Source organism: Ambystoma mexicanum, chromosome 1p, assembly GCF_040938575.1.
Source record: "Ambystoma mexicanum isolate Mex_15411 chromosome 1p, UKY_AmexF1_1, whole genome shotgun sequence".
Taxonomy (NCBI): Eukaryota; Metazoa; Chordata; class Amphibia; order Caudata; family Ambystomatidae; genus Ambystoma; species Ambystoma mexicanum.
In genome coordinates this window covers 661,019,024-661,046,606 of record NC_090921.1, presented here as the reverse complement: position 1 = coordinate 661,046,606, position 27,583 = coordinate 661,019,024, and the positions used below count along the sequence as shown (strand labels likewise).

Sequence of the window (27,583 nt, the reverse complement as noted above, 5' to 3'; positions counted from 1 at the left end):
ACTCCTGCTCCAGCTGGGTCCAGGTGCCATGGATGTCCAGGATGGCCCCCCCATCTCTCGAGAGAGTAGTCTGTGGTGATGACGACCTGCGGGGTATGTTGCCGGAAGGGCTTGCCCGTCCACAGGTTGCAGTCCCTGGACCATCCTGTGAGGTCCGGGTGAAGAGAAGGAGGAACGATGACCATCTCCGCCTGAGAGCCCCGTTCCTGGTTCCATGATGCTGCGAAGTGCAGCTGTATCCTCCTCATCCTGGGTCTCGTTAGGGGGACAACCAATAGGACCGCTGCCATGAGACCCAGTAGGTGTTGGTACCACCAGACCGATGTCACTTCTCTGCTGAGGAAGTGCACAGTAGCCCTCTTGATGGCTGTGAACTTGTCCTCCGAAGGAAAAAATCTCAGGGCCTGTGTCCCAGATGAGCCCCAAGGTCAGTCTGCGTAGGCTGCAGATGCGACTTCTTGAGATTGACCAAAAAGCCCAGATCATGAAGTGTGTTCACGAGGGCATGAGGTGCAGCGCACTGCTTCTGGAGATGAACCCCCGACGAGCCAGTCGTCGAGGTACGGACAGATGTGGTGGTCCTGAGCGCTGAGGAGGGCCACCACAGTATTCATAAGCCTGGTAAAGACCATGGGGCTGAGTTGAGGCCAAAGGGAAGCCCCTTGTATTGGAAATGCTAGCCCATGATCCGGAATCATAGAAAAGAACAATGAGGCTGCCAAATTGTGACGTGTAAGTACACGTCCTTCAGATCCAGGGAGCCATCCAGTCTCCCCTGCACAATGTCTTCGCTATCAAAGCTGGCGTAACCATCTTACATTTTTTAGAGGTAGGGAGAGGTTGAGGGTGGAAAGGTCCAGCACAACTCTCAGGCCCACCTGGTTCTTTTTCGGAATGGTGAAAATCCTGGAGTAGAAGCCCAAGCCTCGCTGGGACTTCCTCCACTGCCTGGCTCTCGACGATAGACAGGATATCCGCCAAGAGTTGCTGTCCCAACCTGTTGGAGTTGAAGGGAAGATTTAGGAGAGGCTGGGATGATTAGGCGGTACCCCGTAGATACTACCGAGAGGATCCAGGGGTCTGCAAAATTCTGACACCAGAACTGTGCATGGAGAGCAAGCCTGTCCCCAACTGGAGATACGTGGACCTAGAGGGGTATGCCATGCCTTCTTTCCTTCAGAGGCTGTTGCTGGAAAAAGCCATCAACCCCACTTTTTGTTGTTTGAGCTGATGAACGATCAGGGTGCCTGGACCTCCACTCTTGGAAGCCGCAGAGCCCTCCGTATGTACACCCCTTGTCCGAGCGCTGCTGTAACTGGGTGTACGTTTTGGGCTTAGTCTTTGTAAGGATGGATAAAGACTTGGCCGTTTGTGAGCTGTTTTTCTTTTTGTCCAGCTCCTGGTCTGTGGTGGAGTGGAAGAGGTAGCCCCCTTCGAACTGAAAGTCTAATATGTGTTTCTGGACATCCGGGTTGAATTTAGTAGCACAGAGCCAGGCTGCTGTTCTCATTTCCGTGGCAATGCAGATGGCCCGGCCAGAGGTGTCAATGTGGGCCACGGTGGACTCCATGTTGTCTTGTGCAACCATCTTGGCCTCTGCCAGTCCCGCCTTGAATCGTGATTGGCTGTGTGCCGGAAGCTCTGAGGAAATCGGCAATTTCCTGCCAAAGCCTCTGGTTAATGGCTGCCAGCATGGCATCTGCATTGGCTTGACGAAGATGCAAGGACGCATTGGAATACAGCTTCTTCCCGTACGCCTCCAAGATCTTCTCTTCCTTGCCTAGCAGCGCCACGGAGGAAGAGGCTGAGGACGGCAGTCTTGGAGTACAGTGATGCCGCAGTGATCACCGAAGAGTGCGGCTGAGGGTGGGCTGATAGCAAGAGTGTATCCCCCTCCATCCCATCTGCCCGTACTTGGTGTCGATTGCCCAGATGGACTGGTGTGAGGGGGTGGGGAGGTGGGGATGGGGGTCACTTGAGCCAGCCCTTTTTGGCCAAGGTGACTACGTCCTTCTGCATCAGGATCCCTATTCTCGCTGCGGGACGTAGCGTGAGGACCCCAAAACTAAAAGGCGAGTCTCTTGGCTTGGAAGGCAGAGTCGACCACTGCAACTAAATAACCGAAGAACTTTAAGAGGACGGCTGCTCCCAACTCCTGGACAGTTGGTTTGCCTGGTGAAGCCCTGCTGCAGGTCCGAATCACCAATTTCATCTTGACAGAGAAGCTCTTCAAGGACGACTTCTCCCTTTGAGTTGGTGGGACCAATCAACTCGTAAGCCACCTGGATACCATTCTCAGAGCTGGTTGTATTTTCCTCAGAGTGCTGCAGGAAACCGAATCACCAGGGAGGACACCAGGTTGTGTGCTGGACTACAGCTAACTGAATCGAAGATGTGCCAGATTGCCAGCTTTGTGACCAGTCCTCGAGCAGTGCAGGAGTCCCCCGACGTCCTCCCTTTTCTCCCCACGACTGAGGCTCAGGAACAGCGAGATCTGGAGGAACTGCCAAAAAACAGAAGTTTTCAGCTGCATCTTTTTCGTCAAAGTAAGGTACTGGGAAAACCTGACCGAGAGAAATTCCCTCTCACTGTGAAAGCGCGTGAAAGCTTTGGCAACTTGCAGGCCTAGTCAGCTTGTGACCCGACATATGAATCTTTCTTCTATGAACTACTTCTGATAACCGTGGCGAAGACTTTTCTGTTTAACTACCAGAACCATATGCCATTTAGCTCCTCCAAAGTAGTTTAAATGCCTCAGAACCCAATGGTGTGACGTACTGTTGTATATTTTTGTGTGATATTGATTGCCTCCTTTTAGTGAATGTTTTCTGACTGTGTAATAAATTAATTAAGAAGCGTTTTACCAAGAAACCTTGAGCATAAGACTATTTGAATACTTGTAATTCTAGACCTCTGTGCAACATCCTTATAGCTCACATTCCCTCTTGAGATGAGCCTCGCTGCTCAGCTCGCTACCAGGAACTGTGTGGTACAGACCTCTACCAAAGGTTGGTTTTGCTTACACCTGTAGTCATAGATGTGTGTAGTGGTCCCAGAGGGTACCGCGTGCAAACTCTGCCTGCACAGTGAAGCCTTAAGCTTCACTACACTGGCTTTTGCTCATTTGCCATGGGGAAACTGACATGTCCTTCAGGCTGTCAGTGCTGGGAAACATGGTTTCCCTTAGGTGTGTTACTACTTGTTTCACTTGTGGTAACTTTTTATCATTGTACAATGCTGCTTACACTGCAGTACAAGGGTGTACATTTGTTTTGCCCTAGACTAACACTCAAACGATTGTTACTCTAGGTGTGCTAAAAGGATAAGCTGGTGGCAGCAGTGACATTTCCCCACTTTTTGGGACTTTTCATTTTAGCTTTACCGCGTTTGGCTACTAACTATGGCTAGTGTCCAAACACGGCCGTGCCACATGGTTTTTCGCCTGTGCTTTTGGCATCTTGTTCTTTAGCCTCTTCCTGGCCTTAGAGGCCAGGAAAATCCTTACAAGGACATCCAGTGCCCGGGAAAGCAGGAGTTTATGGCAGGCTACTGGAGGGCTGTGTGTTTGCTGGCAGGATGTGGGCAGGGACTGTCTGGTCCTAAAGTGAGAGAGTGTGTGCGAGTGTGCGTGTGTCTTTTAGGATAAGAGGACCCCTGCACCCATTCTTCAGAGATTCTGGAGAAACCTGAAGGAGCAAAGTATCCTGTCCAGCTGTGAGACCTGCAAAGAAATCAGAGACCTGAATGAAGGAGGCCTGGCAAACAACTTCTGCTGCTGTCCTGGAGGAGCTCTGTCTTGCTCATGATCTTTAACAGTCCTGCAAAAGCATCCATTCCTGATGTCTGCTTAGTGCCCTGCCAAAGGAAGACTTCTGAAGTGCCCTGGAACCGTCCTGTGGCTGACCAGCTTCGAGTTTGGGCTGCCATGCTGCTGGCGTCACCATTACAAGTTTCAGCTTGAAACTTGGGGATCCTCAGCTGGCCCTATGGGCATAACCTCTGCAAAATGTCAGCATCCTAGTATCGAGGGGACCAGAGATCAGAGGGAAATTCTGACCTCTGCTGCAAAGTCCTTTTCCGTCACCGTGCTGCGGTGTCCACCGTCCAAAATCGCTTACCTGACCAGAGTCCAGCCCCGCGAGTGGTCCTGCATCGAGTTGTGCTGCATTCATCAATCAAGAGGCCCTGCAACAGTGAAAGACACCAACCAGAGATCAGCTCGAGCCTGCAACCCCTGCAAATCGAGTGTTAGGGAGAATTCGCATTTCTGTGCCAATTCTCTTCAACCTTAGAGACCCCCAGCTCTGTTGTTGGACTTTAGGACTTCTCAATTTCTATCCTGGAGTGAGTGAGACCTTTTTCGCACTCATGTAATTTGATCAGATTTGGATTATGCATTTCCTTTGTTTTTGGAGCCTGAAACTCCATAGACATTTACGTTTTGTATTGTGACACACAGCACCCTCAGAGCAGTGTGACAGAAATCCTTTAGACGGCTGTCGAGGTTTAAATAACTTTTCTTGGGTGAACTACAGTTCAAGAATAATTGACTTTACTTAGTAGCCCCTTTTTCGTACTTACTCATGTAACTTTTTATGTTACCTCACTACTTTTAATGGCTGGTGGCAGTGATTTAATTTTTCTACTATTGTGCTTTTCTACTGCAGGCTGAATCCTCAGCTGCAGTATAGCACCCAGGGGTGACCATTATGTCAAAATGGCCCTGGTCTTTTCTCGCCATTTGTTTGTGAGGTCTGTCTTGGGTTTTACTCTGCACGCCTGTTAGGGAGAATTCTCAGAAATGTGCAAACTCCTCTCTACCTTAAAGACCCCCAGCTCTTTTACTGTACTTTATGACTTTTGATTTTTCACACATGTATTTTTTCTGTGATTTGGAATCAGTGTTTCTTTTGGTTGTGACAAATTCCAGAGGCATCATATTTTTACACTGTGGCACACAGCACCTTCAGTGCAGTGGCACAGGGAAGTCTCTCAGATTTCCCAAAGGTTTAAATACCTTCTCCTGGATAAACTTCTGTTTCCAAGAACAGTGAACTGAAATTGACTTTATTTTGTAACTTTCAAGACCCAGCACACACTATCTTACAATAGGGTGCTGGAGGGATACTTAGTATCCCCTTTGTCTAGTTCCTCATGTAACATTTTAATGTTACCTTTTCTGCAATTAATGGCTGGTGGCTGTGGTTTACTTTTAACTACTGTGTTGTGTTTTTTACTGCGGGCTGCATTCGCAGCTGCAGTAGAGCACAATTGGGTGCCATTTTTGTCCAAATGGCCCGATCTTTTCCGCTGGAAAGGTCCTTCTTGAGATTTAATCTGTGTGCCAAACCAGGTTTGGCCCGTTTTTTTCACTTTGTCTTTGGCAGGATTCCCAATGGACGCCCGCCTCTGGCGGGGGCAGGAAGTGAGGGAGGTGCCCGAAACTCCCTGTGCATAATACCCTTGGTTACAGGAATGCACCCAAAAGGCGATTGGCCGGCTGGCTGGCTGTCCATCAAGGACAGCCACCCTGCTGTGTGATTGACAGCTTGGCTGGAATAAATGGGAGAAACGTGCATGAAAGGCAAGGCTTTTTGGCTTGGAAGGCAGAGTGGACGAAGGAATCCAAAAAAGAACTTAGAAGAGATGCCTGCTGCAACTCCTGTCCCGTTGGTTTGCCCGGTGAAGCCCTGCTGCTGTGTTGAATCTCCGAATTCGCCTCGACTAGAGAAGACCTGCAAGGACGACTTCTCCCTTTGAGTTGGTGGGACCAAATGATGAACTCTTCTGGACATCCTGTCGGAGCTGGCTGTACTTCTGCTGGAACTGAAGTGCCAGCAAGAAGAACACCAGATTGGAGTGCATCACTTTTAAGTCAGACCCGAGCTGTTGGAAGATCCTCAGAACAGGACATGTCCAAGCCTGAGCCACCTCAACAGAGTGCTGGACCGCAGATGTGAGGAAATTCTGAAGTGGTAGCCGAGAAGCGCAGTGGTGTTATTTGCTGAGTGCAGAGGAGCTGAAACCACAAAGTGCCGATGAATGAAGTTTACCCTTTGCTGTTGCTGACCGTCCCATTGCAGTGCAGGAGTCCCCAGAAGTCCTCCCTCTTGTCCCCACGAACAACAAGATCTGCAGAGCTGCATAGGAACAGAAGCCAGCTGGAACCATTTCTTCTAACCAAAGGTACTGCACAGTTTAAGAGAACTTACCTCTTGTTGTGTAGCCTTACTTGTTCTCAGTTGAGACTTGTCTTGGTTGCTTCTGTAAAGTTGCTTGCATCTTCTACCCCTTACAAGCCTAACAGCTTGTGGCCTTAGATCGATTCCAATGTTTCTACTAAGACTTCTAAAACATTGTGCAAGAAGTGCTTCAGCTCACCTAGACTTTTGCCCAATAGACATTGGCTGGCCTGGCTCCCTGAAGGACTCTTCTTCCCTCTGACATTGTGCTTTACCTTTCCTTCCAGGAAGGGTTAACTTGCTTTGCATTGGGGGTTCAAACGTAATTACCTGCTTCAGAATATTTGTGTGATCTCTTGATTTAGTCTGAAACCTCTTTACTTTAACACACCTCAGTATTGCTCCAAATGTACCAGTGATATAATAATGTCCCCAGTGCCCTAGATATTTAAGTCACCTGAAGGTGCAGGAAGTGCCTGTGTGCCATCCAAATGGATACTTGCTGATTTAGAGAAACTAAGAATGTGTATTTTGGAGTGGTGCACTTGTGTGTTACCATCATATTGTCCCTTCTGAAGAAGGCTTATACAAACTGACTGTTAAATTATTAATTGTTTAATTAAGAAACTGGCCACTGAATCTCTAACCATACTGCACACATGGACCCCTCTTGAGCCAAGCCTGGCTGCTCCGCCACACTACCAACCGGTGTAGTACAGACTTGGACCAAAAGGTTGGGTTCCTATTGCTAGGAGGTCAAGGTTGTTGTAGTGCACCCAAAGGGTACTGCACCAAAACTTGCCCAACAGCGCCAAACCAGGTTTGACTGACACCTTTGTTCGTTTTGCCATTGAAGGGCTTCAGTACTGAAACCCGGCTCTGGCCCCAGTGTATCTGCAAGGGCAGGAAGTGAGGGAGGTGCCTGAAAATTCCTTGTCCTTAGTCTCCAGGGAAACCTGAATGCACCTTCTGTGTGAGTGACAGGCAATGTATTCAATAACACTTACACTCAAGGTTTTCTAATAAAATAATTTCAAATAAGCATTCTTTAAAAAGGGCAATATATGTAGCAATGAAATACACTTCAAAATACTTTCTCAGAATCGACACAAAGCGAGTAGATAATCTTTATTTGCATTTTTATAGTGCACTTGCAGCCCAGAGACATCGAAGCGCTTTTACACGAATATTAACAGAGTTTTTAGATCAAGTAGATGCTTCACACACACACACGCACACGCACACGGACACACACACACGCACACACACACTTCCTACACCCTGAGTTGACTTCACTGACCAGGACTGTAATGGCATTTATAGATCAGTTGTATACTTTGCAAATTCTGAGGCTTGTAGAAAGGAAAGGAAGAAAAAAGGTTAAACAGGTCCTCAATGCATCTGAGTACTTAAAATCTTCCAATGAAGTCTAGAAAAAAACCTTTCCCAGAAATCTTACACAAGCTGTCACAGATGTGAAAGTTAGAGCTGAGATTAACTCTAGAAAAAGCAGCTACTGCAAGTCTCAACTGAGAAGAGCAAGTTACAGACACTGAGGTAAGTACCCCAAGTCAGAACAGTACCTTTGGTTAAAAGAAGAGGGTCCATTTAGCTCATGTCTGGTTGCAGCAATGCAGATCCTGTGTTCCTGGGCCTCAGTCATGGGGACAAGAGGGAGGTTGTCTAGGGACCCCTGCGGCAGCAATTCGATGGTCGTCGGTAGCTACAGGCTCTTTTTGGATCAGCGGCACTGCGGTTTCAGCACTCAGTAAATAGCACCACACAGACTTGGACACCGGTTGGGCTTTCTTCACTCCTTGAGACCTGCACTCTGGTGAGGTGACTCGAGCTGGGGTCGTCCTGCTTCTGGAGGGTCCTCTGGAGCTTTAGGCCAGCTTACAGAAGTTGCACTAGACTGTGGAGTTCTCGACCCCTGACACTCGGTTCCTGCAGCAGCAAATAAGTACAGTCCGATGGGGAAGGTCTTTCAGCAAAGTTCCTCCCACTAACCCAGGGGAAGAAGTCGTCCCTTCCGGAGCTTCTCTTGGCAAACAGAAAAAGGAGTTTCAGCATAGCAGCAGGGCTTCACCGGGCGTTTCAACAGTCCAGGAGGATGCTGCAAGCTTCGTTCATGGTTTCGTCGGGTTGTTCTTCCCAGTGGTCGACTGTCTTCAGTCCCAAAACACTTGCCTTTTAAGCAGGTGCCTCCCATTCACGCACCGCCTAGCTGTCACTCACATAGAAGGACAGCCAGCCAATCAGGATTGAGTGTATTCAGGTTTCCCTGGAGACTAAGGACAGGGGAGTTTCAGGCACCTCCCTCACTTCCTGCCCTGCCAGAGGCGGGTTTCAGTACTGGAGCCGGCCAAAGGCAAAACGAACAAAGGGCTCAAACTTGTTTTGGCGCGCAGAGTAAAACCCAAGAAAGACCTCTCAAACAGAAAATTAGTGAAAAAAAAGAAAACCAGGGCCATGTTGACAAAATGGTCACCCATGGGTGCTATACTGCAGCTGAGGATTCAGCCTGTGGTAGTAAAGCTCAATGGTAGGAAAATTAAACCATTGCCAGCAGCACTTTAAAGTAGTGAGGGTAATACATTTTTTTTACATGAGAGAAGATAAGGGGGCAAGTAACCCCCCACCCAGCACTCCACATAAGATGGTGTGTGCTGGACTTAAGAGAAAAGGTAAGAAAAGTCAATTTCACTTTACTATTCTTGGGAACAGTAGTTCACACAAGAAAAGGTATTTAAACCTTATGAGAAATCAAAAGGATTTCTCTGTGACACTGCACTGAAGGTGTTGTGTCTCACCATACAAAAAGTAGATGCCTATGGCGTTTGTCAGACTCCAAAACAGTGAAACATAATTCAATTCAGGTCAAAACACATAAGTGTGAGAAAAATGTCGCACTCGCTCCAGGTTAAAAATTAAAAGTCCTACTGCCCACCAGGGGGCGGGCGCACAGATGAGCTCCACCTCCGTTTGAACTCCGAGCCCTATGGTCCCAAAAGTGGACCAAGCACCCACTAGGTGACCCTCCACCCTGCAGAATACTGGTGAAACCGCAATGGGAATAAGCCCCCTTGGATTCTGGTGTAAATTGAGAGAATCGGTGCTGGCGGTCCTGAAAAACCACCTTTTTAAAATATGCTGCCAAGCCTGTGGCTCGATCAGGCCTCGCGCGCCCGAAAGCGAAAGTAAATGAAACTTGTGTGAGCAGCCGAAAACGTTTGGATGTACCTACAGAAGGCGCTCCCATGGAGAAGAACCTCAAAGCGGACACCTGCCCCCACCCCAAGTTTGCTGCGGGCGTCCTTTCGTGAGAGGCATCCTGTTCGTGACCAGCGACCTGGGCGGCCTCCGCCTCCCCTCCCCTCCGGTTCCACACACAGAGAGAAGACGCTGTGGCGGAGGCGAGTGAAAGGAGCCACAACACGCGGGACATTGACGGTAAGTCCGCCAGCAGCCTTCTCCCCTCCGTTCAGCACTGCGGTCTGGGCCCTTCTCCTGCAGGGCATCGAGAGGCCAGCGACACTCCAGTCACAGAACTGCAACCCAGCCGGATATAATACTACTCGCAGTGTCCCGAGTTAGAACGCAGACACCCGCGTATTGTAGTATAAGCTTTGGCGCCCTGGGAGGGGACAAAACGTCCCGCTGACTCGCCCGCAGTTCATGCCGCTGCAGTATATCCCGAATGGCTCTTTCACTACATATGGATTTTCGTGCACTTCATGGTAAGTGCTGGCCCAGTGCCCTCGACCGCATGAGACCCAGAGCGGATTGAAAACTCCCTTAAGAGGCAACACCCAGACTCAGCCACGTCCCGGAGCCCAGATCCTTCAGGGAACACTCCCAGACACACATCTTATCCACCACAAGCCAATGAAGGAGCCACATGCACCGGAGGCTGTTGGGCGCCGATATCGCTCTCCTTTAGGCACTAGATGCGCAAAATACTAGGTTGCAAGCGTTATTTGCCTGGATCAAGGACCTATATGCAATAAGAAGTTAACGCATATGTTCCCCTACAAGGCATGTTAAGTGTGAGACTGGCGCACCAGAAAGGGGAACACATCCTCCCCCACCCCCCCTTAGTCTGAGAACTGAACAGGAATAAGTAATGCAGAGAGGGGCCGGAAAGCTGAAACATAACCCTGCATGCATTAGTGCGTTTGTTTAACTTTATTGAGCTCCCGGAATCATTCTGAGGCCGTCCGAATCGGATGCCGATGGGACCAATCACCAGGGGGTTAACCTGATCACAACCTGAGAAGAAAGGAGGATAGCACAAGGGCTATTACAGGTCTCCCCAAGACACAACAGGGAACACAATGGTGGGCAGCCTGGATACCCTAAACCCTCCCTCCGATGGTGCAGACTGTTAGGCAGAGTTTGCATGCAGTACCCTCTGGGACCACTACACACAACTATGACTACAGGTGTAGGCAAAACCAACCTTTGGTATAAGTCCGCACCCCACAGTTTTTGGTAGCGAGCCAAGCAGCAAGGCTTATCTCAAGTGGGAATGTGAGCTTGTAAGGGTGTTAGACAAAAGTCTACAATGGCAAGTATTCAGATAGACACCTATACTCAAAGTTTCTTGGTAAAAACACTTAGTAATTTATTACACAATCATTTATAAAGCATTCACTAAATGAGGCAACCAATATCACAAAATTATAATACAATACTGATTACTAAAGCAGTTGAGCTACTTTGAAGTAGGAGCCAGATAGCATTGCAGTAGGAGCAAAAAGGCATAGGTTAATAGAAACGAATATTTCAGTTACTCTTAAATAGTGCAAATAGTTAGAGTTCATCAGAGGAATTGATTCAATGCAATAGGTAGGCCAAAGTCAATGGGCTAGTGTCTTGTATAAGTAAAAACGGTTCTGTTATTTAAAACGGAAAAGTCTTTGCCACGGCTCTTAGTAGTAGTTCACGGAAGAAAGGTTCATATGTTGGGTCACAAGCTGTCTAGGCCTGCAAGTTGCCCAAGTTCCATGAACTTTTGCGGTGAGAGATAAGTTCTCTCGGTCGGGTTTGCACAGAACCTTATATTGAAGAAAAAGATGCAGCTGAAGACTTCTGTTTCAGGCAGTTCCTGCAGATCCCTCTGTTCCTGAGACTGGGTCGTGGGGACAAGAGGGATGACGTCAGGGGACTCCTGCACTGCACAGGGACTGGTCACAAAAGCTGGCAAATTGGCAAATCTTCGATTCCGGTTGCTGTTCAAGCACACAAGCTGGTGTCCTTCCCCCTGGTTAATCCTAACCAGCTCAGAGAAGGGTATCCAGGTGGCTTATGAGTTGATTGGTCGTACCAACTCAAAGGGAGAAGTCGTCCTTGAAGGGGCTTCTCTGTCGAGATGAACTTGGCGATTCGGACCTGCAGCAGGTCTCCACCGGGCAAACCCAGTAGTTGCAGCAGCCATCCTCTTCCAGCTCGTCTTCGGTTCTTTCGTTCCCGTGGTCGACTCTGCTTTCCAGTCTAAGAGACTCGCCTTTAAAACAGTTTACTCCCATTCATTCCAGCCTAGCTGCCACTCATCAAGCAGGGTGGCTGTACTTGCCAGACAGTCAGCCAGCCAATCACGCTAGAGTGCATTTGGGTCTCCTAGGAGACTAAGCATAGGGGGTTTCACGCAACTCCCTCACTTCCTGCCCACCTCAGACACTTGGGCGCCAAAGGCATGGAAACAAAGGGACCAAACCGCAGGGACAAACTCTAGGAGGACCTTTCCAAAAAGAGATGGCGAAAAAAGAAGACCGGGACTGTTTTAAACAAAGGGGGCTCAGGCTCCATCTTGGAAAACAGGGCTTCCACGATTTTTAGCTATCAGTGTTCGCATTCGGGAAAAATCATGATAGTTAATTGTAAAACCACTGCCACCAGCCATTTTGATAGGAAAGGGTAGCATTTCACAGCTACATGAGTTTCTAGACATTGGGGATACTAGTTCACCCCTCCAGCACTCTATTGTGAGATAGTGTGTGCTGGGTCTAGGAATTTAAAAAGACTAGTAAAGTCAATTTAACCTTACATTCTCTGGGAAACAGTTTATCCTAAAGAAGGTATTTAAACCTTGGGACAGCTTCCCTGTGTCACTGCACTGAGGGTGCTGTGTGACACATATGAAACGATGATGCCTATGGAGTTATCTAAAACCCCATAATCAAAGAACACAAGAGTAAAAAACACATCAAAATACATAAGAGTGAGGAAAAAAGGCTCATACTCTCCAGGCAAAAAAAACAAGTCCTCAAAATCCAGCAAAGTTGCTGCGGTCTCTAAGGTAAAGGGAATTAGCACATTTATGAGAATTCTCCCTACCAGACCCTATCCCCGCATCACAAAGACAAGGAAATCTGGATTCTCTCTTCATCAGAAGAACGGGTCCAACCTGAATATAAGGCATCAAGGTTGATATCACGCTTTATCCATACGACGGACAACAAGTTCAGGAGGTGACATATCTGGTGCCTAGACAACAGCCTCAAAAATACCATCCAGAGAATTTGGCCCCCGATATCGGGGTGTGTGCCTCCTCCCACACATCAGGTCACTCTTGGACGCTGATGAGCAACTACTAATGAGCGGTGTCGAGCCCCATCAGGGTCCCCTTCCATATAATATCCAGTTGCTTGACGAAGCAGATTTACTGGTCACCCTTAGTGTCCTGGGCCATCTGCCAGATTTAAAAAATATTGCTTACAAGAGAAACGCAGACTGAGGTTTTGTTCTTGAAATTGTTATGGAACCCTCCGATCCCTGAATACCACTGGATATGAATCCCAATCACTGGGATACCCCCCCGCATTTAGATATCAGCGTGGGGGAGGGGTGAAGACTTCCCGAAGGGGTGGGCCCCCGAAAACGAGGCTTGTGCACAACCTCCTTCGGCTGACCAGCAATATTGGAATCCGCTTAATAGCCCTCATTGAGCCCAGCAGGCTGACGGCGGACTCCAGACCTGAAGGATACCCAACTGGCCTACCAACCTGTCCCTCGGTGCACCTCTCAGAGATTCTGATCACCACCCCCACGCAATAGCAGACCTCCTGTCTCCGATCTATTTTCACTGCACTGCCCAAGAATAGCTCTCCTCCCCACACAGAAGTGGACTTAAGGGTGCAGTGGGGGACTTGTTTGTTCGTATATGGCCATACAACTGAAACTAGCCAAGTTCACCTATTCCCAGTTTTCTCTTGCTCTTGTGAGCTCCCAAGTCCAGACTATGGAAGTCTCCGGAACTGAATTGGCAGCCACCAAAGGGGATGTCGCGGCACTACTGAACGAAATCAAGAACATGGGGGCCAACATAGGTGGGAAAATTGATAAGAACACGCAACGGATGGACAAGATTGAAGAGAGACTCGGAGTTTAGAATAACCAAACCTCCATAGACACGCTCTAGACTCAAATGGAACACAGAATTGTGGAGCTAGAGCAAAGAGAGGAAGAGTTCAGTCTTAAAATGGACGATTTGGAAAATCGCGAGAGGCGAAATAATCTGCGCTTCTTTGGCATTCCGGAGCATGATGGTGAAGGAGACCTCAGGAAGACGCTCTGTGATATAATCAAGCTAATTGCCGAAGAAGTGTTCGATGAGCTAAGGACGGAGAGAATACACAGAGCGGGTGGTCCAACAGGCGGACCGAGGTCAGTCCTTGCCCGCTTCCATAACTACCAATACAAGGCCAGAATAAAGGCCAAACATAGCGGACCGATCACCCTTGGAGAAGCGCAAATCACAATCTTTCAGGACCGATCGTCCCTGAGGCAAAGGTGCGGTCCTCTTACAAAATGGCTGAAGGAACGCGGGATACGATACAGATGGGCTACCTCTTCTCCCTCTCCTTTGAACACGAAGGCAAGAAAGAGCGGATAACGTCCGAAAGAGAAATTAGGACCTGTATTTCAGAACTGCTAGATACCGGTGAAGAGGGAAGAGGTCAAAACGAAGCGGGACAAAGTGGAAGACAGTGGAGCATCCAGGGACCAAGGAAGTTCCGAAGGGGTAACATTTCACCAGAAGGAGAAAACTGATCCTGGTTGATGCTCCAGCATATCTCCTGAAGTCTTCTGCCACTCAAAGTCAGAATACCCTAGACGCTCGTAGAAAAGCTTCCTCATGGAGGGAAGTCTGGTATGTGGGTCCCATTTGAACGCACCTCCCCCTCCGCCTGGATTATGCTGAACAAAGAATTTCACATACGTAAGACACCAGGGGAATGCGGTGCAGCTGCGGACTGTTGGGCGGGACTTCCACAACCTGGACCCCGCACGGCCCGGGAGTAGAGAAGACCCCACCTGCCTGGACATCCCTTGCTGAGGAAAGATTAGTGAGTTTATGAGACTGGCCTTGTAAGATCAATATGTTAAAGCTTTGTTTTGAGAAGAGCGGGAGGGAGGCGTGAAGTGGGGGTTCAAACGTTATTGTGATGGTCTTATGTAGATAGACTGAAGCAACGGTCTCCACTGGTGATCCGATACTGAATCAGGTGTCTTTAACTGTATTTGGTCAGATGCCACCAACCGGGAATGGAGGCGGGAGGAGGGCTTGGGGGGAAGCAGGGTGGGAGGGTGGTGTTGTAGGAACAGAATCCTCATGAGGTCGCAGATTGGTGCGTGTGAAGTTGTTTCATGGTTTGCTAGGTTGTCGATCCCAGTTGAGGGGTCACTTGATATACGCTATTATAAATGGCGGTCAATACTGACCCACAGACAAGGAACACCAAATGTCAAGGGTCTCAACCTTCCAACCAAAAGGTCCCTGGTATGCCGGGAATTCCGCAGGGCAAGACTTTATAGCCTCCTTTTGCAAGAAACAAAGTACGCTAGAGGGGAGGAACAGAGAATTCTAGGGGTGCGAATGGATACAGAGTTTTGGGGGCCTGGGCCTCTGAGAACGGGGGGCAGGGGGAGTTGGTATACTTATTATTTAGCACATTTCTGAGAATTCTCCCTAACACTAAGCTACCCTAAACTAAGGGTTGCTTACCTCTTGTTGTGTAGCCTTACTAGCTCTCAGTTGAGACTTGACTTGGTTACTTTTGCAGCTTTGCCCCTCACAAGCTTCCCAGCTTGTGGCCCCTACAGTGATTTCATTTTCTACAAAGACTTCTAAAACATTGTGCAAGACTTTACTTACCTTCAAGAAGTGCTTCAGCTCTCCTAGACTCTGCTCAATTAACATTGGCTATCCTGGCTCCCTGAAAGACTCTTCTTACCTCTGGCTTTCTGCTTTAACTATCCCTCAACAAAAGTCACATTATATAACTTGTGTAGCTGGCAAAGGGTTCATTTACTTTGCATTGGGGGTTCAAAAGTACTGACCTGCTGAAGAATATTTGTTAACCTTTGTTGCATTCCCTAACCACCTCCTTTGAACACCAAACTCGGTATTGCTCTAAATGTAACTGTGATATATCAATGTCCATAGTGTCCTAGTTATTTAAGTCATCTCAGGGTGTCGGAGGTGTTTGTGTCATCCCAAATGGGTATCTACTGGTTTACTGAAATAGTATATTTTTGTGTTACATATATTGCTCCCTTCTAATGAAGGCTTATTCAAACTGACTTAAAAAATTGTTTAATCAAGATACCTTGAGTGTATGTTTATTTGGATAATTGTCACTGTGAATCTCTATGTTATAACCCTAGAACTCACATTGACCCCTCTTGAGATAAGCCTGGCTGCTCAGTTGCTCTACCAACTTGTGTAGTACATGCTTATACCAACCAAAGGTTGGGTTAACTATTCTCAAGAGGACAAGGCTGGTGCAGTCTCCCACAGGATACTGCAGACAACCTTGCCTAACGCACAAACCAGCAATGACACCAGACAATAAAAATGTGATTGGGGAATTGATGTCTTTCAAATGTATAAGATTTGCAGGACAATAGCGAAATAGGTTGCAAATCTGTTAACGCTATGTAAGAAACCACACGTTTGCAATACCACAGTCAACCTCAGACTGACAGGTCAAAAGAGCACAAATTGCTTAAAAATGACCAGGAAAGTCATCAAACACTGTAGCTGCACGCCAATGCTACATCTCCAACTCCACTTTTAATATTACCCAATGTTCTCTCTCGTATTCCTCAGAATTACCTGTTCCCACCCATTTGCGGTGCTAGCTTGGGAGTCCGGCCGAGAGGATATTAATTTTGAAGAATGAACGTTATAAGCAGTCAACAAAACAAACCTATGCAGGAAACGCTTAAACAAAATACTCAAAAAAGATCCAAAAACATTTTTTTTTTAAATTAGACCTCCGCAAAGAAGAGAATGCAGAGACCATTAAGTGATAAACTAGAGAAATAGAATAACAAAAAGGTTTTCCATAAAAAGGCAGAGAAGGCAATCTGAACAAACCATATCATTGCCACGGGTACAAATACCTGCAATATCACTCCCAGGAGGCAACAGAGAGAAACAATACAGCAAGCATCGAGTGGAAAATGGCATCCATACAGTGCATGGAAAATACATAATGAATGTGTTAGAACAATTATATTAAAATGTAATTACCATTTTTAACAAGAAAAATGTAACCAAAGAGAAATGGATGTTAGTGTTGAAATAATCTTTTGAAAAAACTTGGGTCCCACTATGGTTACCTTGTAAACCAGACTGAGGAGAGGGGTGGGTTTTGGAGATGGCAGAGAGGATTTTTTCTTGTGTTATTTCGACTTTGGAGAGTGTGTTTCCGAGTGGCACCTGGGCAACTGGTGCGCTTCCCTGTGGTTGGTTCTTAAGCCCACTTGTGGTAGGGGTTGTTGGTGTTCCAGGTGATGGTCTTGCAGCAGGACTTACCCCTAGTGGTAAAAAAAACATGGAAATGTAAATTACAAGGCTTTTCAAAGCAAACCGAAAATTTCCCTCGTCCCCCAAAAAAATTAAACCTAAGCAAAGCTTTTACAAACAAAAACATGCGTGACAGCAGTACTGCACTGTTATGCCGGCATTAGGAATAGGCAAATGGTGAACTGGTGCAAGGCTACAAGGAGCCACTGTACATGAAAATTGGCTTTATGTTCCAATCCACCTATGAGAGGCTAAGCCATCTGACCCCGGTCAAGAGGCAAGAGGGAATGGGGACCCCCCCCTTGCATCCTGTGGTGGGACACCTACCAGAGATTCCCAGTGCCAGTCCTGCCCCAGAGGCAGGGTATGGAAATTGAGGAGGTGTGGGGTACAAGCAATACATTGACTTTCTTGCCCAATATCAAGATTGCGCAATGCTAGTCTTTCTGTTTCACTAAGTCCAGGAAGACACGGTAGGAGAACGATGAGCATCCAGCCCAACCAGGGGAGAAACAAGCAGAGACCTCCAGGCGGCAGAAAACCTCAGCTACCAAAGCCAGCAATTTCTGCCGCCCAGGCACCACCGGCAGGTACACCATAGCGCATTCCGAACCACAGTGCAAAGCAGACAACAAGGACTACATTATTACTGTTTACCAAGCTGTAGAGTCGGCCAGTTGCCAATCCGGCATCCCACATATGCCGGGAAGCCCTCAAAAGAACTGGGACACAGACAGACTGTTGCTGGAGAGGGCTTTCAGTAGTGAGAACCGGCAGACTGTGCATCAGAAGGGGCAGGTTTTAGCTCCCTCTTATGTTTTCACTCACCTTAACACCTACAAAGGGGAAAAGCAAGACAGGAGAGGGATTGGGCGGGGAGACAGGAAGCAAGAAAGTGTGGGTTATTTGGATAAGGTTGAGGAAGGAGGAGGACCAAGAGACCAGGAGGAGGAAGGATGGTGAAGAAGAGCATGGAGGAGAGTTGATGAAGGAGTGTGCAAGGTGTCTTAATGGCAGTTGAGAGAAGGCAATATTTAGTTGCGAGTGTGCTTGGAAGGTTGGAGAGTGATAAAGTAGAGTGTGTATGGTAATGTGAGTGGAAAAGTGAAAGGCGGCTGATTGGGAAAGAAGTTGTGGGAGGACTGTAGTAGTGTGGAGAAAGGAGCAGCGCAGAGAGGGGTAGTAGTGCGGAGAAGGAAACAGCAGTAGAGTTGAAGGGTGGTAGCAGAAGTAGTATGGAAGAGAGAGTAGTATTGGAATGGAGTGTAGTAAGAGGGTAAGATCGGAGGGTGGGGTAGGATGCAGAAAGGAAAGTGAGGAACATCGGAAAGAGTAGGAAGAGCAAGCGGGAGAGAGGAGAGAACAGGGCAAGAGACAGACAGAGGGATAGGAAGTAAAAGACCACAAGGGGCCTGCGCATCTGAAAGGCACCTATCATTGCAGACTATTCTTGTGGATTTAAGGTCAGAGACCACCTCAATTGGTCCCTGAGAAAGTTAAGAGATAAGGCATTTGCTTTTAGGCCATCTTAGACAGTTATTAGATAGGTAGGGGTTACAAATGTCTATTGAGCACCCGGGGATACAGGAACGCCTAGGTTAGGGAGGAACCAACCCATTCCTAGGCTATATAGAGAGGGATTGCCATTAGAGAGTGCTTAGACTACAAATCAAATAAAAACCCTTGAACTGTCTGAGATTTGGTGTGTTAAGGCCATCTGCAATACTGTTATGTTGCAATTTAAATATTGTGAAACAGGATTTAATGGGATACTTTCTGGTTACAACACTTGATGCAGGTCATTTGGGTCTCCTAGAAGAGGCAGCACTTCAAAAATATTTTGGGAATAGATTAAGTACATTCAAATTAAAATTGATTTACTTTAAGATTTAGGTTGGATGCTGCAATGCATCAAACATGAAGTTTAAAGTGGAAATTCTATGTTTAAATAATGATGTTAAAAAAAAGAAATCCTAAGAAATAGTTTATTCTGCACACCAACAGGCTGAACTGACATGCCAAGTTGATACCAATGGTTTTATTTCAGTTTAATAACCACAACTCTTCCTTCAGCCTCTGATTACTCGTAAGCTATGTGTTATGGTGCTTTTTGAGAAACTACAGTCTCAATACCCTTCCAGGTTACGGCAGTTTCCAACCTCAAGGCAGGACAACCAAGACGGTACTTCACCGCCAATCACGCTGCAGGATGTGAAATGGCTGGTACAGGTCCCGAAACTGGTCTACACAAGTTCAAACGACTATATGATATGATATTATATTTATATCGCGCTCATACACAGGTGTTTCAGAGCACGACCAGGCAAAGGGAGGGGAACAGTGGAGAACAAACAATCTTACTAGGCCCAGTAACATTGAGAACGTGCAAGTGCATGGGGAAGGGAAAAAAGGGGAAGTGCATGGGAGGGGGGAGAAATTGGAAAGTGCAGAAGCATAAGAGAGGACAAGATAAATAATAAGTAAATAAATAAATACGGTGATCAGAAACAGTGGTAGGGCAAGCCTGTGCGGGCCAAGTGCAAGGTTAGTCAGATAGGGAGTATCTAATCAGTGCAGACGAAGATTGGGGGGGCCTGTATGGGTACAGATCCAGGCCCCAGTGCAAGGGGTGGCCAGGTGGCAGTGCAGGAGGCGACTGGGTGGGCAGGGACCTGGGCACAAAGGGCAGACGGTGGCCGGGTGCAGCATTGCTGAGAGAGAAAGCAGATCACCAAGGGAGAGGAGAGGGAAAGGCAGAGGCGAAGAGGAAGGTCTTGAGGAGCTTCCGGAAACGTAGGTGGTTCTCCTCAAGTTTCAAGGTGGCAGGTAGGCAGTTCCAGAGGGAGGCCCCCGCAGAAGACAAAGATCTACCACAAGCTTGTTTCTTTGAAAAACAACTGACCCTGAGGGAGAGGAGGGGAGGTATTTACGGAGGGATAGTTGAAGGTAATTTGGCCTATAGAGCATACATGGTCCATAAAGAGCCCATGTGTGCACAAGCCGTTTTAGGCCTGCTTCAGGTTTTCCTGAACGGACACCCGAAAAATAAAATGGCAAAGAGAGCAGGACTTAAAAATGCATAAGTACCCCAACATCTACAAAAAAAGGTACATTTAACTACCAATGTAGTAAATCGGAGTGCATCTCTGGTGAAGCAAAAACTAAGTTAACGTTGCCACTAGTTTATGCCATAAAACCAATGTAGGATGATATAAGCACATATCTGGTGCTTAGAAAGTACCCTGTCAAAGGTGCTTGGAATAATATATACTCTAAGAGAGTCAAAGGATGGAAGTGGTAGGGGGACTTCAGAAGTCTCTCTAGCCACAGAAAAAGGTCAGAGAGAAGGGTTAAAAGAAAAAAAGTCAAAGGGTCCTTAAATAAAACCTACAGGATTCCCAAAAATAAAATGCATTCTTAAAAGTATATTTTACAAGAACTACTATTTCTAAGTTGTTGTCTTCAAATTTGTTATGATCCTTCATTTTACATCTAGCATGACCACGCTCAGTTTTTGGTAACAAGAAGAGTAAAAAAAATAATAAAGTTGTTCACCTCTATCATACAGCATAATAGCCACTTTATTTTAACCTCATAATTACAAAATAAAGAAAAGGCAGGAAAAAAAAGAGAAGAGGTAATATTGGGTAAAATTTGGCAACTCAACCTCCAACATCCAATCTTCTCTCTTACAACATAACTAGAAAACATAACCTTCATGGTGATTCTGGTACTCTTGGTCCTTGCTGTACCACAGGCTGTATGAGAATAAGTGCATAGCAAAACGCTGTCATTAAGATTTCAAAATGAGGCCATTACGCACAAGCCTCCCTCCCGGCGCCATGCTCCTGCCACACTTGTGAGTTATGAACCGTCACTTCCCAAGTTTCACATTGCTTTTTTCATGGAGGTTAAGATGGCTTTTCAGAAACAGCCCTGTGGATAGATTCTGCGAGGCCACCCTATTCTGATTAACAGGGAGAAACACTAATGTCTAGCCAAAATCTATGTGGGTAGTGTGACAACAGCAGGGCTTATACTTAAGAGGGCACGAAAGCGGTGAAGGGTTCAGTTAAGTACACTCACAGATCACTCTGAATAATACAGGTTGGGCAGAATGTATAAAAATGCAGTTATTTATGCCTTAGACAACTGATCAATTAAAAACCACAGGTAAGTAACACTAAAAAACATAAGAATATAATATTATACATATATATATATATATATTCGTAATATATACACACAGACACATTCACTTTGGTGTGCTCTGCTAAGAGCACTAACACTTCACTTTTGAACACAAACTTTTCAATTTAAGTGTAGTAAAGCAGGTAAATATGAAATGGAAGTAATCAAGCAAGGATACACATCTTAAAATGAACATTCAAACCTTAAAAAGACCATCACTAGCTAGAAAAGAAAAGCTGGGCCCTAGTGCTATAGCCTATTACTTTCCCTTCGGGTCATACTGCCCCCCCCAGCCAATGGCACCAGATTTTCTTAGCTCCTCCCCTGGAGGCCATCTTCCGATTTGGAAGCACACGTAATGTGGCAGTAGAAACCAAGAAGAGTCAGAGGGGTTGGATGTAGGGTTGCACGTGAATCCATGAAAGATACCTGTAACTCCTGTTCTCCAGCATGGATAGGCAACTTGTTCCTTCTCCAGCATAGGCTCTTTCATAGATTCATAGATTCACATGCTCATGAATGCACAGCATTACATGAACACAAGCAATGGGAGGCAGGACAGCTCTACAGAACTAACATCTGGAACACTCACCTCAAATGCATACATTGCAGAGCACTGTTTGACCGATGCAGGACTTCTCCCCGGAATCCCTGTCAACGCAGTATAATCTCATGAAGGTGTGGGTAGACCTCCAGGTAGCTGCCTTGCGATGACGAGCAAGGGAACCCCAGACAGGAACGTCGTCGTAGAGGCCACAGCCCTGGTGGAATGTGCTTTAGGTCTACCTGGCACCGGCCCGTTTGTGACCCGATGACAATGGGAAATGTAGCCAGATAGCCACCTGAAAACGGAAGCCTTCGACTAGGCTTTCCCTTGATGAACAGGTCCAAATTTCACAAAGAATTGCATAGTCTTGTTAAAATCCTTAATGCGTACAATATAAAAATTCAATGCACGGGCAATGTCCAGTGAATGCAAAGCTCTCCGTCAGAGAGGTGGGAGAGCCAAAGAACACAAAGGACTAGAGGTTCATATTTAGGAAAAATCTTCCTGACCTGTGTCAACCCCAGAACCTTTTTCTTGGACTTGGTAACTATTTTACCTTTTCCCTACGTGAAAGGGAATATTTTTCCCCACTCAGTCTTTTACGCTTTTTAATGTCTCTCCATAGTGTATAGTTGAAGTTAGAGTTTCCTACAACTTTTGGGCTTAGGCTGGGTTTCCCCTCTGGGCTCCCCTGTTAATTTCTTTCATATATTTGGGTAAACAACTGTTCCCAAGTAGTAAAGGGGGATTTTCATCCCCTTTACATTTTGTATAAGTAAGCCAGCACATCCCACCTTATGTGGAGTGCTGAGGGGATACATTCTTACTTATCTGGTAACATTTTGTTAAAACTGCAAGTTTACTTGAATGGCTGGTGGCAGTTTAACTACTTTTATGTCTTAGTCACTATTCCTCGCCGGCTGTTAAATTCAGCCTCGGTAATGCGCAGAAGGGCCCCCATTTTGCTAAAATGGCAGGGTCCTCTTTTCGCTATTTCTTGTGTGCTTGCTGTTTGAGGTATTCCCGTGCCATTCTAGGCGGGAGTGACCTCAAAGGAAATGTCTTATGTGGGAATCCTATGGATTCCTCACCCAGGCACCAGAGTGTCTGAGAAGGCATACAGCAGAGAGGAGTCCGAAACTCTGCAGCCCTTTGTCTTACACCTTGCCTGAAAGGAACCCAGTGTTAGGCAAGATTGTATGTAGTAACCCTGTGGGAGAATACACCAGCTTAGTCCTCTTGGTAATAGGGAACCCAACCTTTGGTATAGGTCTGTGTTAGGGAGAAGTCTCAGAAATGTGCCAATTCCCTCTACCTTAGAGACCCCCAGCAACTTTGCTGTATTTTGAGGGCTTGATATTTTTAAAACTGGAGAGAGCGAGACCCTTTTCCCCCACTCTATCATGTATTTTAATGTGATTTCTGAACTCTGTGTTTCTTTTGGTTGTGGAGTCTGGCAAACTCCATAGGCATCATCTTTTACATTGTGGCACACAGCACCTTCAGTGCAGTGAAACAGTGAAGTCTCTTAGATTTCCCCAAAGTTTAAATACCTTCTCTGGAATAAACTGTTTTCCAGAGCAGTAAAGTGAAATAGACTTTACGTATATTGGTAACTTTCTAGACCCAGCCCACACTAACTTACAATAGGCTGCTGAAGGGGTTACTTAGTATCCCCTTTGTCTAGCTTCTCATGTAACTTTTTTTATGTTACCTTTTCCTCACTGAATGGCTGGTGGCAGTGGTTTTGTTTTTACTACCGTGATGTGCATTTACTGCAGGCTGCGTTTGCAGTTGCAGTAAAGCACCCCAGGGTGCCATTTCTGTCAAAATGACCAGTCTTTTTTTGCCATTTCTTCGTGGAAAGGTCCTTCTTGAGATTTACTCTACGCGCCAAACCAGGTTTGGTCTCTGTTAGTTTTGTCTTTGGCGGGATTCACAAGCGAATCCAGTCTCTGGCTCAAGGGTGTCTGGGGTAGGCAGGAAGTGAGGGAGGTGCCCGAAACTCCCTGTGCTCAGTCTTCTAGGAGACCCAAATGACCTCTGTGATGATTAGCTGGCTGTGCTGGCTGACTGTCTGGCAAGGACAGCCACCCTGCTGCGTGACAGACAGCTACGCAGGAATGAAAGGGAGATAACTGTATAAAATGCGGGTCTTTGGCTTGGAAGGAAGAGTCGACCACTGGGCGAAGGAACCGAAGAAGAGTTTGAAGAGGACGCCTGCTGCAACTCCTGCACCGTTGGTTTGCCTGGTGAAACCCTGCTGCAGTGCCGAAATGCCAAGCTCGCATCGACAGAAGCACCTGCAAGGACTACTTCTCCCCTTGAGTTGGTGGGACCAATCAACGCCAAAGTAAGCCAACTGGACATCCTTCTCGGAACTGGTTGAACATCCACAGAGTTGCTGTTGGAAACCGTATAGCCAGGGAGAGGAACACCAGTTTGTGTGCGTTGCTTTTAAGGCCAAGAGCTCCAGGAAGATCCTCCGGACTCCCAGGAAGCAGGACTGACCGAGCTTGAGCCCCCTCAGAGTGCATGACCCCAGAAGCAAGGAAAGTCCATCTCGACAGGCAGGAACCGCAGTGTTATTATTTGCGTTAGATGCGGGGAGCTGAAACACTGAACGGCCACTGAAAGTGAAGTTTGCCCGTTGCAAATTTTGACCGTCCCAGTGCAGTGCAGGAGCCCCCCTGACGTCCTCCCTCTTGTCCCCACAACTGAGCCCAGGAACAGTGAGATCTGCAGAGCTGCACAGAAACTGGAGTCATCTGCTGCATCTTTTCTTCATTTCAAAGGTACTGTACAAAGGTCTAAGATAACTTACCTCTTGCTGTAGAGTTGCTTGCATCTTCTAACACTCACAAGTCTAACAGCTTGTGGCCCTACATTGATTCATCTTTTTCTTCAAATACTTCTGAAACATTGTGCAAAGACTTTTCTACTTACCTTCAAAGAAGTGCTTCAGCCCATATAGACTCTTGCCTATTTGGCTTAGCCGTTTTAACTGAATGACTGATTATTGGGGGATCTGAAAGTATTTGCCTGCTTAAGAAAGATCTGTGGTATCTTGTTTGCTCTAATAATTTTTCCCTTTTTACTTACTCTTACTTAATACTGAATGCCAACAGTAGTCCATGAATGTCAACAGCACCCTAGCAATTGAAGTCACCTGTGGGTGTAGGTCCCTGCTGTATGCCATCCAAATGGGTATTTACTGATTCTGAACTTAAAGCGTATAAATTATAACTTTGTGGGAGTGGGTCTTGAGATATCAACTTAAGTTTCCCTGAGCCCAATGAGAAATGTGTCGCATTGCTGCAAAAGTACAGAGAGTTGCCCTTGCTCCGTTGTAATCAAATAGATCAGAAGGTTCTTTCACACATTGGCCGTGCCACTTTAGAAAAACGAAACTGCTGTAGTAGTTGCTGTGTGCAAATATTTCGTTTTTTATTTTAGCATGGTGGCCCTTCGTTGACAGTTTTTCGGCACATACTTGTGCCTTTTTCAATCAGGGCAATAATGGCATGGGATTGTGCTGATCTGTCATCAAAAATTGTATAATGGTCACGGGTTAAATCCCTCCTACAAACTCTCCGGACAGTCCTCTCGCGTCGTGGTATTTACTCAAGCTGGACTCACATATCAGCAAATTCATAGATAATTACCCCAAAGTTACCTACAGAAGAGCCAGAACCCTTAAAATGAACATAAGTCCTTCACTAGGACAGCACAGGATAGCACAGCGGCAGCGTGCGCGTCTTGGAAGCAAGACGACACAAAGCAACAACAGGTTCGATCCCCGGGTCCGCGCTTAGAAACCTCCGAGTGTTTAAGCGCGTTATAAATACGTAACTAAGACAAAGAAAAAAAAATCTAATCTTAATCTGTGTTTCCTCTGTAACAGCGCCTCGATGCCTCATGGGCTGCAAGTGCGCTTAACAAATGCAAAATAAATAAATAAATACTATTACCAGAAGACAAGAAGGAATCAGATACCACATGGTTGCAAACAACGACGACAGGTTTTAGAAAGTTTGGCATGTGCATAATGTGCAAATATGCTCATGAATATACAAACCAATTCAAAGACAACAAAGGTACAACATCACGATTAAGGAAAGCATAAATTGCAAATCTAAATTTATGATCTATGTCATAATCTGCACCTGCTGTAAGATTTACATAGGGAGTACGATCCGAGAGCTGAGGACATGAGTACGAGAACACCTGTCCTCAATAGGAAGCCAAGATGGAACACTACCTCTGGCTTTACACTGGCAAAGACATCACCAAATGAGTGACAAACGAGACATTAAATTCATAGGACTAAAGAAGGTTGTTTTAGGAAGAAGGTGACATAGAAAAACTCCTGAGACAAGAAGCACGCATAATTTGCAGATTCCGATCTGTAGAGGTGGGACTCAACACCGACAATGAGATGGCGGTATTTCTGTAATAACTACCAACCAAAGGACACAGGATCCTTCAGACTTTTGTAAAACATTGCAAAAAGACAGGTTTGTATAACTCAATTCCATCCTTGACATTTTTTGTCATTAACATAAAGAAATATGTGCTATTGTACAGTAAGATAAACCAATGTTTAAAGTATATGACATCGGCAAATGCCACAAACCAATGCTTATTACTCCTGGCTACATTTTTTGTCATTCAACAACAATGAATAAGTATGTGTCACTTCTCAGCAGGATAAACCGAAGTTTAAATGATATGACATTAGCATATGGCACACAATAAACCTTATATGTAGATTCAGTAACTACTAGAAAAACAAAATTTGCAAGTATGGGTCAGAGTGTGCACAAGCTTCACACAATATAATAATTGTTAAACATAGCAATGCGTTTGACGGTTTCCTGCAAAAGACATGATCGAAAAGACTCAATATAAATGAAAAATGATACTAAACATACCATTGCAAGATGCATAGACCACACTTTGAAATGGCTACTACAGCACCGAAAGATATATGGACAGTCATACCTATTGTTGCGTTGTAGTGCTTGTTTAAATCCTAACACGTTATTCCTATGCTCTAAAAATGTGACCAAGTAATCAAAGCCGAGGGAATCACAGAAAGCGAGTAAATAAACATGCGTGAATTTTACACACTGGAACAATAATGTGCAATACATTTATTAGGAACAAAATGCATATGTCATCAGAACTCAAGTATCAAAGGCTTGGGAAAAATCAGAGCAGCTTTGATACTAGACACAGCATTCTGAGCCCAAAACATGGCGCACAGAAAGGTCAGGTAGTCCAAACCGAGAAAGGACTAACGTTGCCATGGGAATGCTAGTCCTTTGGGAGACCAAAAGGAACACTGGGTTTGAACGCGCAGTTGCCGACGCAAGAAGACTGTCCGGAGAGTTTGTAGGCAAGCCCTTACGAACAGAGAGAAAGACGTGAGGATTCCACACATTTAGTATTGGGCTCGCTAATGCACAAAATGGGGATAGCTCGTAAATAAAAGATAATGGATTATACCGTTCGCACGCCAATATGCGGCAACCGCAGGGTTACAAATGATATGATTTTGCATTCACATGCAGAGCGCATGACTAAAACAATGAGCAGAGTTAATATATAAGAATTATATTGGATCGTACTATATTAGAATTGCGATATAAAAGGGAACCAAACAGAAAAATAATGCATATGGGGACATAACTTGTTTTTGACTAAGAGAAATTATTAAATTAAATCAAAATCATAAACTCAATGTGAAAAGAATATTAATGCTGTACATAGACGAAATCTGAGTTGTACTATATTACCCTTAGGAGGGATTTAACCCGTGACCATTATATGATTTTTGAT

General features: G+C 46.1%; 1 protein-coding gene across 1 annotated transcript in view; it reads right to left on the bottom strand.

Annotated features, from left to right (window-relative positions):
- The window catches only part of RPRD2 (regulation of nuclear pre-mRNA domain containing 2), a 708,220-nt gene that overhangs the window by 125,173 nt on the left and 555,464 nt on the right, over window positions 1-27,583 (bottom strand). Inside the window, exon 10 of the mRNA XM_069649727.1 lies at window positions 16,815-17,012. Coding sequence (XP_069505828.1) covers window positions 16,815-17,012 — 198 coding nt within the window. The remainder of the gene's footprint in view (window positions 1-16,814; window positions 17,013-27,583) is intronic.